This window comes from Carcharhinus amblyrhynchos, chromosome 29, assembly GCF_965287045.1.
Source record: "Carcharhinus amblyrhynchos chromosome 29, sCarAmb.v2.hapA, whole genome shotgun sequence".
Taxonomy (NCBI): domain Eukaryota; kingdom Metazoa; phylum Chordata; class Chondrichthyes; order Carcharhiniformes; family Carcharhinidae; genus Carcharhinus; species Carcharhinus amblyrhynchos.
Window position 1 is genome coordinate 25,061,316 of NC_137352.1, and position 18,744 is coordinate 25,080,059.

The 18,744-nt window shown below is 44.3% G+C and overlaps 1 protein-coding gene across 11 annotated transcripts in view; it reads right to left on the reverse strand.

Annotated features, from left to right (window-relative positions):
* LOC145359914 (opioid-binding protein/cell adhesion molecule-like) overlaps positions 1-18,744 on the reverse strand; it is a 1,043,301-nt gene that overhangs the window by 581,975 nt on the left and 442,582 nt on the right. For all 11 annotated transcript variants that reach the window (XM_080214779.1, XM_080214778.1, XM_080214775.1 and 8 more), the window contains exon 2: positions 14,901-15,133. In XM_080214779.1, coding sequence (XP_080070905.1) covers positions 14,901-15,133 — 233 coding nt within the window. The remainder of the gene's footprint in view (positions 1-14,900; positions 15,134-18,744) is intronic.

An 18,744-nucleotide genomic window follows, 5' to 3' on the forward strand; every position in this document is an offset into this window, starting at 1 on the left:
AAAGAGCACCCGTCATTTAGTGGAGGAGCAGGCTCGAGGGGCCAGATGGCCTACTCCTGCTCCCGGGTCTTTTGTTCTTATGTTAACCTCAGTGACACAGGGGATGCATGTTTCAAATCCAGTTCAGAAGTGGTTCCTAAAATGAGTTACAGCTCCAGAATTATACTGAATATCACAAGATAATTAAAAACAAGAAAATGGCACATTTTACTCTGCCCACTCTTCCCACGATGGCATCATTCAATTAACATTTTAAGGGATTCCAGGAACTTGATTTATTAGTCACAAGTAGGCTGACATTAACACTGCAACGAAGTTACTGTGAAAGTCCCCAAGTCGCCACACTCCAGCACCTGTTCGGGTACACTGAGGGAGAATTTAGCATGGCCAGTGCACCCTGACTAACATGTCTTTGGACTGTGGAAGGAAACTGGAGCACCCAGAGGAAACCCATGCTGACACCACGGGGAGAACGTGCACTTTCCACACACACTGACCCAAGGCGGAACCTGGGTCCCTGGTGCTGTGATGCAGTAATGCTAACCACTGTGCTGCCCCAACTTTGCCTGAAGTCAAACTGTGCTTGTATTACTGAAGACCTTATTCGAGCCTTTGTTACTTCCAGTCCTGATTACTCCTGGCCAATTTCCCATCCTCAACACCTGACATTTTAGTGCTAGTCATGTCCCATCACTTTGCCAATCTAATCAGGCTCATCCTTTCAAATTTAGAATTCTCACCTCTCTCTTTAAATTTCTCTTGAGATGCTGCAACATCTATCAGCCCAACAACTTGTCTCGCACTGTACAGCTCTGATTTCAGTCTTGTGCATGCTTTTGTCCCTTCATCCCACCATTAGCAGCTGTTTCCAAGTCTTATTACGTATTTCCCACTTGAATTCCTCCACCTCCCTCTGTTGCTTCAAGATGATCCTCAAACCTGACCTCACTTCCTGTAATCTGGCCAGTTTTATTTGCCACCCATTTTTCCAGTGCTTCCACAATGTGCCTTGAGGTGCGTTCGGTTAAGGCACTATGTCAGTGCAAGTTGTTCTCATGTTTAGCTGTTCTTCATTGTTCCTCAGTATTGGTCAGGGGGAAGAGCCACCGGGAATTTGGGGGTTTACACGGACAGGGTGGCGGAAGAGGGCCTGGGTGAGATACTCTGCCAGAGAGTAGGCGCAGATTCGATGGGCTGAATGGTCTCTTCTACACTGTAGGAATCTATGATTCATGTGTAGTGGAATTCTCTGTCTCGAGTGTTACATTTACCTTTCACCAGTTTGAACCTGGGTCTCCTTGTACTTTTGCAATACAATGCATCCATTCCCTTGTTAATCCTGCCTCCCTCTGTACAAGTAGATTTCTTTTTAGGCACAAGGCTCAGTTTTTCTGGTCTTACCTCATAACTCAAAGTCTTGACACTACAGATATTACTTACGTGGCGAAAAACTGCAGCAGGCGACGGTGCAGAGGGACCTCGGGGTCCTTGTGCATCAGTCACAAAAACCCAGCCTGCAGGTGCAGCAGGTGGTCAGGAAGGCGAATGGGATGCTGGCCTTCATAGAGAGGGGGATTGAATATAAAAGTAGGGAGGTCTTGCTGCGGCTGTACAGGGCACTGGTGAGGCCACAGCTGGAGTACTGTGTGCAGTTTTGGTCGCCGCACTTACGCAAGGATATTTTGGCCTTGGAGGGAGTGCAGAGGAGGTTTACTCGGCTGATACCGGAGTTGAGGGGGTTGAACTATGAGGAGAGGCTGAATAAACTAGGCTTGTACTTGTTAGAGTTTAGAAGAATGAGGGGAGATCTCATTGAGACATATAAGATGATGAATGGGATGGATAGGCTCTTCCCGCTCAGAAAGGACAGTAGGACGCGGGGCACAGCCTCAAGATAAAGGGGGGCGCGGTTTAGAACAGAGTTGAGGAGGAACTTCTTCACTCAAAGGGTGGTGAATCTCTGGAATTCTCTGCCCGTTGAAGTGGTGGAGGCTGCCTCGCTAAATATATTTAAGATGCGGGTTGATAGGTTTTTGATAGGCAAGGGGATTAGGGGTTATGGGGAGAGGGCGGGAATGTGGAACTGAGCCACGACAGATCAGCCATGATCTTATTGAATGGCAGGGCAGGCTCGAGGGGCTAGATGGCCTACTCCTGGTTCTATTTCTTATGTTCTTAGATCTGCCTTATGGCTATTTACTGACCCCCTCCAGCACTTGAACAGCTGTCGCCAAGTGACCAGAACACATTACAGTTTGCAAACTATACTCAGCTCTTAACATTATAAATATTGATCACAACTTTGTCTGACTTGCGTTTGACAGTTTTGTCCGTATAGTTACCACTCTAATGGTTTTGTTCTGCATTATTTGGACATGCTTGGTGCTGAGTGAACTGAAATTCGTTCATCATCATTCTGAGCTGTACCATTCATGGAATATGCATGTACTGTACTATGTTAGACCATAAGATGTAGGAGAAGAAGTAGGCCATTTGGCCCATCGAGTCTTCTTTGCCATTCAATGCGATCATGGCTGATCTGTTATAATGTTATTTCCCTGCATTTTTATTTGACAGCTTTTTATCCACCATTGTACATTTTGTCCAAATCATTTGCTTATTTTAAATAGAGTATGTAGCACAGTAATGGACAACACAGCCTTCAACCCCATCAACATAATCTTCTATTCCTTTCTCACTTGTATATTCATCCAATTTCCATTTAAATGCATCTATTGTATTTTCATCTCAGTGACTCTGTGGCAGGCAGTTCTACATTCTAACCACTCTCTGGGTTGAAGTTTCTCCTGAATTCCCCATTTGACTTCCTGAGATTTCTGGCTCTGAGTTCCTATCACCGCCACAATGAATATCTTCTCGAAGTTTGCCGTCTCAAATTTTAATTCCAGAATAACCTTGGGCTTCCCCGTTTTTGAGAGAAGAGCCTCAAGCCTGTTTAATTGTTCCAGCTTGTGGGGAAATAGCCACATCCTTTGACAAATCAGAGACAGTGAAGGGTCATATGGTGCGAGTTGGAGCTGGTTGTCATTAGTGCAGACTTAGATTTTGACGTAGTTAGCATGTCACCAAGGGACAACATAGTTATGAAATTCATTGTGAATATGGGTTTAGGGTGAATCAGTTTATATCCCCACCCATGTTCAAATTAGTGAAACACCGATTTCCAATGGTAGTATTGCAAGTTGAAGCCCGATTTCCTCAGCAACAGAAATTATTTTTCAACTAGTGCTTTCCTGTTATTGAGGGACATATTTTGATGACTGAGGTGGGTAGTTTGAGTTGGGCAATTTCCTGATTCCTTGTACCTTCTTCAAAAATACATCCTGATTTGTGCAATTTTATTTCAGGGGTAGGGGGGGAGGTGGCAGGCGTGGGACGGGGGCAGGGGCAGGCGCAGCTACCCCCAGAAGCAGAGTGTAGGCCATCCTAGGGGTGGGTGAGTGCTGAGGCGAGGTGGTTGGAAGGCCTGGCAGTGTTTTTTGGGATTCATCAAGTTGTTTTTGAAGAGGTCAGGCCTCATCCTTCAGACTGCCTTATCCATGTGCTTCCTCGCACATGGCTTCTCGTACTTTCTATGCCAATTCAAGACCCCCACACCATGACCTTCAGAACCTCCATGTCACCACTCATCCAGTATCCACCGGGTCACATCTCAGGAACCATTTGAAGATGATATAAAATTTGTAACAAAGTCCACACGCAGTTGATGATTTTTAAAAGAAACCTTCCATTCATAAAAATACATTCAAAGCTTTTTATCTCAGTGGTTAATCAAAAAAAAACATTTTACCAATTACATCAAATTCCATTAATTCCTTAATTGCCTCTTTATGCTGCCAAGTTTGTACTTAGAACCCCCAATTTAGATCTTTAAGCTTTTGAAACTCAGGTAAGCATTCATAATAGCGTAATATCCTTTGCAGAAACGTCAACAGAGTTCTATTGAAGCTGCTTGGACATAGACGAATATTTATTTCTACTCCATGGCAAGAATTCAGAGGAGTCCAACAGATGTTTTTTTTTAGCTCTCAGTGACAGTTGCAGCCTATTTTCATTAAAACTTAAAGAGCAGTCAAGTTGAACATCATTAGATCAAGACAGGACGACAATTATCTATCTTTCAAGAGTGTTTGCAGCTACTCTCAATAATTCATGGCTCCCTTACAAAGGCCCCAGCAATGGCCAAAATTATATCTGCTTCGGCTTTCAACTAATTTTAAATAGACCATCAAATTTGTGATTCGCATCTCCAGCAAAGTTCCATAAGCACCTCTTTTGTTGAACCTGGCTCACCTCAGGTACTATTCCCAGGTTAGGCAGAGGTGAGAGAGGAAACTGTGCAAAAACCATGCAGCGTAGGCCATCTTTGCAGCGCCTTCCTTCCTCTTTCCCTTTTGCACAGCTTCCTGCCTCATAGCGCCAGGGACCTGGGTTCAATTCCAGCCTTGGGTGTCTCTGTGGACTTGCACATTCTCCCCGTGTCTGCATGGGTTTCCTCCCACAGTCTGAAACACGTGCTGGTTAGGTGCATTGGCCAAGCTAAATTCTCCCTCAGTGTACCAGACCAGGATCCTGAGTGTGGCGACTGGGAGATTTTCACAGTAACTTCATTGCAGTGCGAATGTCAGCCTACTTGCGACTAATAAATAAATTTTAAGTTGTGGGTCAGGTGGATTGGCCATGGTAAATTGTCCCTGAGTGTCAGGGTGGTTAGCAGGGTAAACATGAGGTTACAGGGATACAGGGGTGGGTGGGATTGTTGTTGGTGCAGCCTCGATGGGCCGAATGGCCTCCTTCAGCACCGATTGGGATGGGATTCTATAATTCAATGCCAGGCGGGGCTAATTTTAGAACTGGCCTGCCTCCAAGCCTGTTCCTTATGGGGCAGAAATTCCAGCTGAGTGTGTCAGCACTGATCATACAAGTAAAACAGCATTCTCCCCATCCTCCAATCTCTTCCTACACAAGCTGCCTTACCATAATCCTTCCTTCCCTTTCAGTCCAGCTTTCAAACTAATGGATGGCATTGTGACAGCTGAATGGTGTCATTCTGACAAGAATAAGACTTGCCACCTCTGGGCTAACAGTTAACACTGGGACAGGGGAATTGGTCCAATGTATCAGCTGCCGTGCTCAGGTTAAAGTGGGAACAGGTTGTCCTGATAAAAGGATGGAGCAAACAGACAGCAATTGTAAAAAGGGGAATTGATAGGGAAGAGGCCATGATGACAAGCAGGAGACCTCTGGACAAAGAAGTGGCTGGTATTAGAGAAGAGAGAATTGGAAAAAAAAACGAGAGGCGGACTTCTCATGCTCCTTGACATTGATAGGAATCTGACTACCAGGCATGCCCGTGCCCCAAGTAACTTGGTGTGCATTTTCCTCAATGTTCTTCAGTATGCCACCCCATTGATACAGAACTCTTCAACAACCTCACTCCCTGAAGAGTTATCCTTTCCCCCACTCGTGCCCAGTGAGGCAGTTCCAGCCTCTACTCGAGACTTGAAAGGTGCATGCAAAGGATGCACCTCAGCTGCTGGCTAGGAGCGTGAGTGCAAGGGCAGGATCTCAATGTCGGGGGGTCAAGTAAGAATCTTGACCCTGCACCATGTCGTGAAGAGTCAATGATTTTTGTCCTGGATTGGACAACCAGTGGGCACCCTCACCATCCAATGAAAGACTGCTGAATTTCCCCTCATTGGCGGAAACTTTGGGAGGGATTTTCCAGTCCTGCCAAAAGTCAATGGACTGCCTCCCCAAATTTTCTGCGTTGGTCCACAACAATTCCCACCATGGACTGGGCCAGATACTCCTGATTTTTTTTTTACTATGTTTCTCTTTCCACAGATAGATAGAATATGGGTGGCACGGTGGCTAGCAGTGCTGCCTCTCAGTGCCAGGGACCGTGGTTCAATTCCAGATTTGGGTCACTGTCTGTGCTGAGTTTGCACATTCTCTCTGTGTCTGCGTGTGTTTCCTGCAGCTGCTCCGGTTTCCTCCCACAGTCCAAAGACGTGTGGGTTAGATGGATTGGATTGGACTGGCCATGCTAAAATTGTCCCTTTGTGTCAGGGAGACAATACACATCTCTTTAACCTATGCTTTATGCTATCTCCACTCACATTGTCTGCACCTTTGAGACTTGAATAGCAGATTAGCTATAAAGACGCACATTCTAATTTGTAAACTGTGTGTGCCCGTATATATGCTGTTTGTGAGCAGAACTCTCCACTCACCTGACGAAGGAACAGTGACCTGAAAGCTTGTGGCGTTTCCTATCAAATAAGCCTGTTGGTCTTCAACCTGGTGTTGTAAGACTTCTTACTCAGGGAGACTAGCCAGGGTAAATGCGTAGGGGATAGAGCCTGGATGGGATTGTGGTTGGTGCAGATTCGATGGGCCAAATGGCCTCCTTCTGCACCATTTCAATGATTCAATGATCTGTTGCACATTTTCAGCACACTTTATTTAAAATTAAAATCACTATTTCAAGGAATTGAAAATGTGGCCAGACAAACGCAATTTTTTGGTTGTTAACAAGGAGATACAGGATTTGAAGTTCCATAGTGATAGCTTGAAGACTACAAGGAATGATCCCTGCTACAGAACGGCTAGGATTGAGACCTGATCAAACGGTTAGTCATCCACCCACTCAAAACTGGGTCTTAAGAATTTATCAGCGGGACCAATGCGTTAGCAGAACATGCAATCCATGCTGAAAAATTGGCCGGAGGCACACCAATCCGTAACTGTTCTATGTCAGAACAAATTGCTGGCATTTCTACTGTGCTGCAGTTGATGCTTTTTTCCAGTTATCCCATTTTTAGATTCCTGCTGCTTTTTTCTTTGAAACCAAAACCCGTCCCATGTTTCTCCCTGCCGTCTGACATTCTTTACATTCGTCCCCAAAGCACTGAAAGCAAGATGTAATTTGACAATTGTAATTATAAAAGGTTAAAAGGAAAAATTTAAGGTGCTCCTGTGAGGCTGAATAGGTCACTCATTACTGCTGACTTAGGCAGAAAGCATGCGAAGGGAAACCTAGTGCTCAGACAGTCATTTCCGAGGTGATACGGAATCAAATCCCAAGCACAAGCTCAAACATACCGAACAAGTTAACTTCATATGTGAAGCAACTGTTGAAGGATAAGTGTATTCTGAGTCGGTGTTAACCAGAGATATGATGCAGTCTGATAGGAGAGGTGAATATGTCCCTGTTGGGAAAGGATTGTTGATGCCCTTGATCTGAACCCCAGGAGGTTACAGCTGGAGCAGTGTTCTGTAACAACTTGGTCTGATGTATCAGCTGCCGTGATCAGGTTAAAGTGGGAACAGGTTGTCCTGATAAAAGGATGGAGCAAACAGACAGCAATTGTAAAAGGGAAATTGATAGGGAAGAGGCCATGATGACAAGCAGGAGACCTTTGGACAAAGAAATGGCTGGTATTAAAGAAGAGAGAATTGAAAAAAAATGAGAGGCGGACTTCTCATGCTCCTTGACATTGATAGGAATCTGACTGCCAGGCGTTCCCGTGCCTCAAGTAACTTGGTGTGCATTTTCCTCAGTGTTCTTCAGTATGCCACCCCATTGATAGCAGAACTCTTCAACAACATCACTTGCTGAAGAGTTATCCTTCCCCCCACTCATGCCCAGTGAGGCAGTTCCAGCCTCTACTCGAGACTTGAAAGGTGCATGCAAAGGATGCATCTCAGCTGCTGGCTAGGAGCGTGAGTGCAAGGGCAGGATCTCAATGTCGGGGGGTCAAGTAAGAATCTTGACCCTGCACCATGTCGTGAAGAGTCAATGATTTTTTTTTCCTGGGTTGGACAACCAGTGGGCAGACAGCAACAACTTCTTTTAAGGCCTTAGGATGCAAGCATTGGGGATTTGTCTTCTATATTTCGGCTTCATTTTCCTCGCACCCTTTTCCTGGTAATGGAGACTGTTTAAATCCCACCTTCCGTATCACCTTTTAATTTTCAAGTATCTCTTGAAGTATTCCAAGGGGACGATCTTAACAACCTACCATGCTGGTTGATCGGTGCTAGTAAGATCGGGTGAGGGAACAAAAAAAAAAATCGGGCTTGCATCCTCTCTCACTTCAAGTTATTACCAGCCTTGTCCTGCCAGTGAAATCAGCCTGGCATCTTGGCACTGCCTATCAGGCATCCTGGCGCTGTCCAAGATAATCCCCACATTATTACCTTTGAGATTCTCCTTTCTAATTTAGCTCCTTGCTGCTCATTATCCCCATACAGAACTCTTTGCGAGTCCTATCTATGGTACTGGCACCCACATGGAAAGAGCAACTAGATCCTACCCTCTCCCACTGCAAATTCCTTGGTAGCCCACAGCAGATGTCCTGATACCTGGAACCAGACAGACAGGGCCTTGTGGACCCTCACTATTGACTATTTCCCTGACTATATTGCATCATGCTGTCATGGTCAGTTGGTTCATTCACCTTGCGGCCCCTGTTCTCATCCATACAACCACAAACCTATTGGGCAATTGTAATGGCTCAGGCTCCTCCACTTCCATCTTCTTGGTCCCTTTATCCCTCGCTTCCAGTCACACCCACCTGTCCCCGACCAAATCTGGCAACACTACGCTAAGGACAGAGTCTCAGATATCCAGGAAATGCTCCCCTCCCTGGTGCCTCCAGCTCAAAGGCACTGAGCCAAATTTTAATGATTAAACTTTCCCACTCTGCACTTTACAAGTGCTCAGAAGACTTATTACTGCTAATAAAACCTTACCACCACAAATTAATTACTAGTGTTTATAGCAGATAAACAAGAACATACTCACTAAGCATTCAATTATGTATTTCTCTGTGACATCACACTGACTTTTCTGATCCCGGAGTTGCTTTCTGGGCACAAAGGTTTCTGCCATCTCTCTTCCCTCTCTGCACATTTGCACGGGCAGAGGGCTCTGTCACTTTCCCTCATTTCTGCACTGTTTAATGGGTTCTGAGACTGTCACTCTCTCTCTTCTCTCCCTGTACTGTCGTGTGGGCTCAGAGGATTCTGTCACTTTCTCTCCTCTCCCTGCAGTGTGTAACGGACAGTGAAGAGCTCTGTCACTCTCCTGTCCCTGCACTGTGTAACAGATAGTGAGGGCTCTGTCACTCTCCTGTCCCTGCACTGTGTAACAGATAGTGAGGGCTCTGTCACTCTCCTGTCCCTGCACTGTGTAACAGATAGTGAGGGCTCTGTCACTCTCCTCTCCCTGCAGTGTGTAATGGACAGTGAGGGGCTCTGTCACTCTCTCTCCCTGCAGTGTGTAATGGACAGTGAGGGGCTCTGTCACTCTCTCTCCCCCCACCCCACACTGCATTTTGAGCAATGAAGGTACACTCTCTCTCCCTGCAGTATTTGATGCAAAATATTTGGTGCAGAATAATTTCTATTTTCACTAACTGCTGCATCTCTGACAGCAAATGTGTGGCATCAAGTGGAGTCTTTGATGTCCAAACCCACCACAGATCAAAGTGAAGAAGCAGAATAGTTGGAGACAATTTTCAAAAATGAGAAACACGTGTACAATTTTTCTCAGCAATGTTGAGTAATGTGACTTCAGTGTCCAGCTGTTAGAAACACAGCAGGCTCTAAAACTGTGTCCGGTCAGCTACGAGTGAACCACCATGTTAAGCAACCGGATTTTCCGTTTAAAGATTTGTCTAAATCAACAGCCATCAGCGCTTTGAAATGAAACCCAGACTAGATGCTGATTTGATTTTTATATATATATAGCACTCAATGTCAAATCCTGAAGTCTTCAGAAAACCATACGGGATTTGCCTAAGCGGATTATAAATATCTTATTTTCCTCTTCCACCCAAGGCCAATACTGATCTCTCCCCAAAATGAATTAATTAATCTTTCCTAGTCTGCGTCAGTCAAACCATTTTAGCTGGTGTTGTTGCAGAGGGATCTCTCTAAATCTTCACAAGTAATTTTGGGTAACTTTCAATGATCTCAGAGTGAGAATATAACCAAGGGACTCGAACCGTGACACAAAGGCGGCAAAATCCATTGGTTAAATACTTGAGGTTACAAGTTTGCGGTCACATTGTGTACCGGTCGATATTTGGACCTTGCCTTTGTCAATGCTGTTTTTATGTCCCGTTCATGGCTAAAAGTACAGGTACTGACTTTTAGTAAACTCCATAATTCCCACATGATGACATTCATACAGGATGGGCTGGATCTAATGGTTGGATTGCTGAGCCTGTCCACGAGCTGGGGAGCCATGATGTGGAGATGGAAGCATTGGACTGGGATAAGCACAGGAAGAAGCCTCACAACACCAGGTTCAAGTCCAACAGGTTTATTTGGTAGCACAAGCTCTCGGAAAGCTTATGAAAAAGGAGCAACATTCCGAAAGCTTGTGCTGCTAAGTTGGACTTGAACCTGGTGCTGAGAGACTTATTAGCTGGGGGCCCAGCAGTACACTGATCTGGGAACCCTGACACGATCCAAATCAAATTAAGCACTTATCTCCTTGCCATCAGGGTTTTCAAAATCTTTGAGATGAAAATTGCTCTTCCAAGAGCTTTCAACCAGAGACCAACTGCTATTTAGACCCAATAGCGCCAGTGAGAGTTGTGGTCACTGCTGCCCCTGCATAAGGCCTAAAGAAAGCATCATCATTGGAGAGCCTAAAGCCCAGGCTGTAGAGGAGGACCCTCCCAGAGCAGGTCAAGAAGGTGCTTGCAGGGGGACTAGCGGATTAGGTGGGGGACGGGATTAGTGGATTGGGAGGGGGGGGTTTAGCAGATTTGGAGGGGGGGAGGTGGTGGTCAGGGTGTTAGGTTGGGGAGGGGATAATTTAAACAGCACGGCTTTCCAATGGAGCTCCCCTGACCACTGGTGCGACTCAAGTTGGGCACAGCATGCCCAAGAAAATAAGGAACGCCCCCACCTTCCCAACTGCAAGCAGCAGACTGGCCCTCTAGGGTATATCTGATGGCTTGCTCATTTGGGCATGACTACCCACTAATGTGGTACAACGACCCACTTAAGTGTTTCTCACCTGATGACTTCAGGGCCTTGATGAGTCAAGGAGTGGAAAGGCCAACTTCAACCTTCCACATTCTGGGCTTAATCAGGCAGAGTTCTCAGAGGCCCTACACCCAGCACTTTCCCACCTGATATTCCAGCATCCCATTTTTTCACCGGCTCCTCAACTCGCCATCCCTCAGCCTCTCCAGCCTGATCAGCACAGGCATAACATCTATCCATCGCGTTTATACTGCCTCCCCTCGCAGAATCTCAACATGGGATTGTGGTTGATGCAGACTCGATGGGCCAAATGGCCTCCTTCTGCACTGTAGGGGTTCTATGGTGTAACTGGCCACTGCTTCAGAAATCCTTTGAGCAGGATATGGATTTTTTTTTTGCCTTCTTTTTAACTTGGTTTGAACCTCTCAGATTCTCGTTCCGAGATCTTTGAAACTGAGACCCCAAATGTGTCTTTCTGGGCGGGAAATTCATTACATCAGAGATGAAGGGCATGGAAAATCAGGAAATGAGATCTCACCAGGGAGACTTTGATCGTATACACTGATGGCTAACGCGGGCTCAAAATCATCTACGCGACTCGAATCCAGACAACATTTTCAGTACAGAATTCCAAACTTTCCCACGTAAAGTCTTTCCAACATTAATAAGTGGGATTGCAGTTCAAACATCTGGATTGCAATTGAAGCTATTTTTACTGCACAGTGACCCACATTGGGCTGCAATTGCAAATCCGGTTGTGACAGACTGGCGCATTGAAGATCAAGGTGGTGTTTGATCCAGATCAAGTCACGATTACCACCACTGATCAGGTTCCTCTGACTTGTCTTTCACCATGTTAAGCAAGAATAGGCTCACAAGTTAGATCTGTGAGAATCAATGTGAAAATCCGAGCAAAGAACAAGAGACGCAGAGTAAATTATTCTGGATAGCAGCTACATGGATACCAGCTGAGTCGCTGTGCTAAAATCTGTATGATTATGTAAATCTGCAAAGTTCATACTTAATTCTCTTAATTAATACCGTGCTCCCCGAACAACTGCCCCACATATCACAATCTGTGCCACAGGAAAAGCCTTCTATCCCAATTTTCAGACTAGTTCACTCAACCTCTTATTAAAATGCAGCTAAACTGTCATCTGTGAGCCAATCTAGATTTTGAATTTATTAGACCTGATGTGCAGATTCTCCCAAAGTACCTACAGTCCTCATAATATCCTGGAACCCATAGCAACATTACAAGGACTGCAGCAAAGAGTTCCTTCCAGCCGCTAAAATTGGCACTGAGGGAAAACATGATTTAAAAAAACACTGAAGAAAATGAGATACGAGGGATATAGGGAAAGAAGAAAGGAAGGAAGGAAGGAAGGAAGGGGGTGAATTTGTATTGCAGCTTTCAGAATCTCAGCATGTCCCACGGTGAGGTCCGTAAACGGCCCATTACTGACCACTTAAGCGCCTTGCTTGGCTGAGATTTGGGAAGGCTGATGAGATGCTTTTGAAGTTCAGCCACTATTGGAAGGTAGGGCATGGAGGCTACAATGCTCAAAAAAAGGGATCTGGTGAGCACTCTTTACATCCACTTCCTTTTAAAAGACCTGAATGCAAAACATATGATCCCAATGCATTGGATCAAGGGATATGAGGAGGGAGGAGGAGGAAGGGGAGGGGGGGAAAAGTCAGGATACTGAATATGATCAGCCACGATTAAAACATGTGGCAAAGCAGGCTCAAAGGGCTGAGTGGCCTACTCCTTCTAGTTTCTATGTCTCCATGTACCTCCAAATGTAAGGAGACTTCTACAGCAGCTTCTACCGAGAAAGCACGATCACACGTACAAAGTAAAGAAAAAATTTCTAGAGATAACACTGGAATATATTCTTCTTTTCTCTCGTAAAGGCTGAGATGTCCACAGGCTTTGAGAGCTTAACTTGGTGACCAGCTCTCATGTCTGAATTGATGTGATGCTCGTCAGTTGACTGTCCAACTGTGGTGGGAGAGCAAAACCAAGCTCGATCTTGTCTTCACAAACGGAAATGCAAATCAGGATCTGGAGTCCTGGCTGAGTTTTCCTCATTTTTGGCCATGGGTTTCTAAGGCACAGTGTAGTGCACGAACCACTGCACAGACTGCGAGAAGATGGCAAGTCAAGTACAGTTGAAACTTGACCATAAGACTTAAGTTATAGGAGTAGAATTAAGCCATTCAGCCCATCAGATCTGCTACACCATTCGATCATGGCTGATATTTTTCTCAATTCCATTCTCCCACCTTTTCCCTGTAACCTTTGACCCCATTACCAATCAAGAACTTATCCATCTTTGTCTTAAGTACACTCAATGTCCCGGCCTCCAGAGCCTTCTGTGGCAATGAATTCCACAGATTCACCACCCTCTGGCTGAAGAAATTCCTCCTCATTTCAGTTCTAAAAGGTCAGTCCTTTATTCTGAGGCTGTGCCTCAGATTCTGGTCTCTCTTATTAATGGAAACACCTTCTCCACCTCCACTCTATCCAGCCCTTCCAGTATTCTCTAAGTTTCAATGAGAACCCTTCTCGTCCTTCTAAACTGCTTTGAAGCCAGACCCAGAATCCTCAAACGTTCCTCATACATCAAACTTGGATTCCTGGGATCACTCTCTTGAACATCCTCTGGCCTCTATCCAAGGCCAGCACACCCTTCCTTCGATAGGGGGCCCAGAATTGCTCACAACATTGCAAAATTGGTCTAACCAGAGCCTTATAAAACCTTGGCAGTATATCCCTGCTTTTGCATTCTAGTCCTCTCAAATGAATACTAACATTGCATTCATCTTCCTATCAATTCAACCTACAAGTTAAGGTTAAGAGAATTCTGAACTAGGACTTCCAAGTCCATTTGTATTTCTGATTTCTGAATTTTCTCCCCATTTAGAAAATAGTCAATACCCCCATTCTTCGTACGAAAGTTCATAATCACACACTTTCCCATGTCGTGTTCCATCTGCCACTTCTTTGCCCACCCTCTGAACCTGTCCAAGTACATCTGCAGCCTCCCCACCTCCTCAATACTACCTGTCCCTCCATCTATCTTGGTACCATCTGCAAACTTAGCCTCAGTTCCTTACATCAGAGAAGGCATTGAACATTCCTGCATCATCTAACATTGTCTTAGGATGACATAGTTCTGTGCATATGAGGGAAGGGAGAGTCCATTAGCACGCTGATGAGTGTGCATTGGCTAGTTGAAAACAAATAAACCACTTATTGTAAAAATAAGAAATCATGTTTACACATAATAATCTAAGAAACATTAAAATCTTCAATCCGAGTTTGCCTGAAACACTTTTGACACTTTCGTGGTGCAACACAAAGCTGTAAAGTCATTCAACAACTTATCAAAAACTTTCATTTAAATTGCATTCTTCTGAAAGGCAGGTTCTGCATACTCGGTAATAATCATCTCGCTGATTACAATTAAAAACTGGCTGAATTTATTTGCTCAGGGCAAATGATTTGCATGGAAATGACAGTTCCCTTACATACTTAGTAAAAACTAATTCTGGTTTGTGGCTATTTTGATCCTTTTTGAAAAGGGAACTGATTCTGATGCTGAATTACTGAACCAATTCTGGGGATTTTTAACATCTTTTAAATAGGATAATTGCCACTGAATTTTGCAACATGAGATTGCTTTGGCAGCCAAGGCAAAGGAGGATCCAAAGAGTACAGACCCACCGTCAGTAGAGCTTAGTGGTAAAAACTGGACGGCATGGTCAGATTGGGCCAAAGGGTCAGTTTCCATGCTGTAAACCTCTACGACTCTTTTCTCAGTTGAATAGAAGGGTCATGAAAAACTACAGTTGGACCATACCTTGTACAATTATGTGCACCCGCGATGTCCTTGGGTGGTTGAGAGTTTGAACTGAACATGTGTATGGGCCTTCGTCATACACATCCACACGCACTATTTGAATGCTGTATTCTGTTTGGCTGTTAGTCACGATAACCACTCGAGGATCTAGTGACCACTTATCCTTCCCTGCGTAGAGTATACTGGAGCGATTCAACCACGCCACTCGCGTCACTCCACTGTCAATAGAACATCTGAAACAGGATAAGAAAAGCAGACATCAGGATGTGAAGACATGCTAACAGTGAAAATAAACCACCTTTTATCGTCTCATGAATAACCCCAATGAATGCATAATGAACCTTAATAGAACATTACAGCCACGACAGGCTCTTTGGGCCTCGATGTTGCACCGACCTGTGAAACCAATCTAAAGCCCATCTAACCTACACTACTTCAATATCATCCATATGTTCATCCATTTAAATGCCCTTGATGTTAAAAACAAGACCACTTGCTGAGATTATGGCTTTTGGTTTCTCCAATGTGTTGTATTACATTGGAATATTTAATTCAATATCAATTAAGATTACATAAAGGGAGGGAAGAGAAGGAAAGGGCAAGGAAACAAAAATTGTTTCTGAAAAATCTCCAACAGTAATTAAAATCTGATGGAATGAGACTTCACACTCAAAGAGCTACTCCTCAGTGCCATTTGGAGAGGTTATTTGGCAGTATTTAAGAGTTATCATGCCATTAAGAAGTTCTACATTGAAATAGACAAATCCTGAATTGCTGCAGAAATTTAGTCTGTACTTTTATGTAAATATCGGAATAAGGCATTCAATATGTATAAACGGGGATCCAGGGAAAAAGTGCCTTTTTGCAGTTTATGATGAGCAGCGTATATGCAACTTCTGGATTTCAAGTATTTAATTGCACATCCTCGGGTGACTGTGTGGTGTTTGCATGTTCTCCCTGTTTCTGCGTGGGTTTCCCCTGGGTACTCTGCTTTCCTCCCCTGGTCCAAAGATGTGCAGGTTAGGTTAATTGGCCACAGTAAATTGCCCCCAAGTGTCAGTGGGGACTAGCAGGCTAAATATGTAGCATGACAGGGATATTGTCTGGATGACATTGCTGTTGGTGCAGGCTCGATGGACCAAATGGCCTCCCATGCACTGTAGAGATTCTGTGATTCTATCCATCCCAGGTGCACCCTTCCACCCAATACTTCCATAGCTCCTCATGCCCCAATATCAAACGGTACACCCACCCACATCCTCATGGCTCCTCTGCCAAGCTACGGCATTCCACTCACAGCCCCATGACCCCTGAGTGCCACCTTGCCAAATTATGATACTTGCACATCCACTGAGCCCTGTGCACTGTACACAATCAATGAAGCCTGTACTTACAATAAGCTGTATTAGAAAAAGCTTCAAAACTGTTGTTCATTTATTCATTGCTATCCGTTGTGTTAATAAATGAGTCATTTGACTGCAAGGCAATAAACTGATCCAGTTCCTTTAAGTATAAGTAACAAAAACCACAATCCTTGAAACCACTTAATCTTGTGTGAACAAACATTGTGAAACTGACCAGAGACCAGAGAGCCAGAGCTGCCAACAAAGCAATGTTTTGCCTGGGGCTCAGCTGTCAGCTTTCTCTCTGCCATTATCGCTCTCAACATTGATATTAACATCTGATCCCTGCAATGTGCATCAATGACACTGTGAACTCTGAACTTTTACACAGTTCTGTTTTGCACACCTCAGCTTCAAATAATTATACAGCTTGTGCGTTTAGAATTGATTCTTAATTTTAGCAATCAGGACTAAATGGATAAAGTAAGAGGTCTCACAACACCAGGTTAAAGTCCAACAGGTTTATTTGGTATCATGAGCTTTTGGAGTGCTGCTCCTTCATCAGGTGAGAGGCTATTCACCTGATGAAGGAGAAGTGCTAATGGACTGCCATTAGCAGCCTTTCCACTTGTTTTTTGTGGCTGTGAATCATCGTTCGTTCTCTCGCCCTACACTATGAATATCTCCCACTTTCTCTGCCTTTTAGCTTTGACAAAGGATCATCTGGACTCAGTTCTTTTTGCGCCTTACAGATGCTGCCAGACCTGCTGAGATTTTCCAGCATTTCCTCTTTTGGCCAAATGAATGAAGCTTTTGTTTCACTCTTCACTGCTGCTACCAATTTGAAAGACTTAGCTGGATAAGTTTAAGAGCAGTGCAGTTTGGCACTCATCTTGGCTTTCTTGTCTGCAACTACATAACTTTTGCAACTGAAAAGTTAGAGATGTTTCTATTAGAACTTGAAACATAGAAGCCATCAAACTAGTGGAATTTCCATTAAAAATAAACTACATTCCCTTGAGTGGTCCGAGAACAATGTCTACAGTAGCAATTAGCTTTTTCCGTGTTTAACCATTCTGTCAGAGCTTCAGTTCATCCAACATTTGGTGCTCAACTTGACAAGATTTAATTAACTATCTGTACGTTCCTCACAACCTTTCTTAACGAGAACTGACCCTTGTACCATCACTGTCATTATTGTGGTTTTCATGCCTTGGAGTTATGCAGAGATGACACTCACCAGGTCCTATGTGAGAACAGTTTTTTTTAATCTCTGCTTTCTCATCTTTCTTTGCTTTCAGTTTCACTTTCTCTGTAACCACACCCACAAGCTTGACTAAACACAGGCAGCACAGAACACAGTCAACAGACATACATAATCAAACATTGAACAATTGAATATAACAGCCACCACTGTTCCTGGGCTCAATGGGTCTGATGGGGATGTCTGCGACAACCCTCCATAGCATCAGAGACAAAACGGCCAATTGCCTACAGGAATTGTGGCTGAATCAGTATGACTAAAGGTGCTCAAGTATGAGTCGCACATTCATTGTTAAGACAGAACACTGAAGATCTACATATACATTCAAGGCAGCTTAAACCTTGCTGCTTTTTCATTTAGAACAGGGTTGGTTCACTGGCCAGAATCTTATGCCCCTATTTGCATAAATGGTGGAAGAAGTGCAAAATCCAAAACGTGTTAAACAACAGTGGGAAGTCTTATCGTAATTCTCCCTTTCCCTTGGCCACTAACGTAACCACAAGACCATAAAATATAGGAGCAGAATTAGGCCAATCGGCCCATCAAGTTTGCTCCACTATTCAATCATGGCTGATATGATCCTCATTTCCATTCTTGTGCCTTCTTCCCATAACCCTTGATCCCCTTATTGGTCAAGAACTTATCTGTCTTAAAGGCGTTCAATGACCTGGCCTCCACAGCCCTCTGTGGCAATGAGTTCCACAGATTCACTACCCTCTGGCTGAAGAAATTCCTCCTCATCTCAGTAACAGTATTCCCAGCATTGAACATCAGGAACCCACTGGAATAAATTCAATCTAATTATCAGGTGTCTATGCCGGACAATCCATGATCCTGCCTCCTCTAACCCCACTTGCTGACGTTATGACTGTTTTCTCACGACATGCACCAGGCAGGCAGAACAAGGCAGAGAAACTCAGCTAAGTGTTTTTTCTCCAAGTTTCTCATGATATAACAGAGAAAGCTACCATTGGGGGTGACAGCTTCATTGCCCTTTTACCCACCCATTGTTACTTACATTTAAACATTCGAAGACTTAACCTGGTTGGATATTTGTTCTTGTGATATAGCAGCACTGGTCTCAAAGTGAAGGTTTTAGATTACTTCAAGCAGAATCAATGTAAACCTTTCAAACTCAACGAATCTGAGGAAGACTCATTACAGCATTTGAACATCAACCACAAAGTTGATTTTTCCTTGATGCCGGCTCTTCTGAGCTTTGCAGGTTCCACTGAGA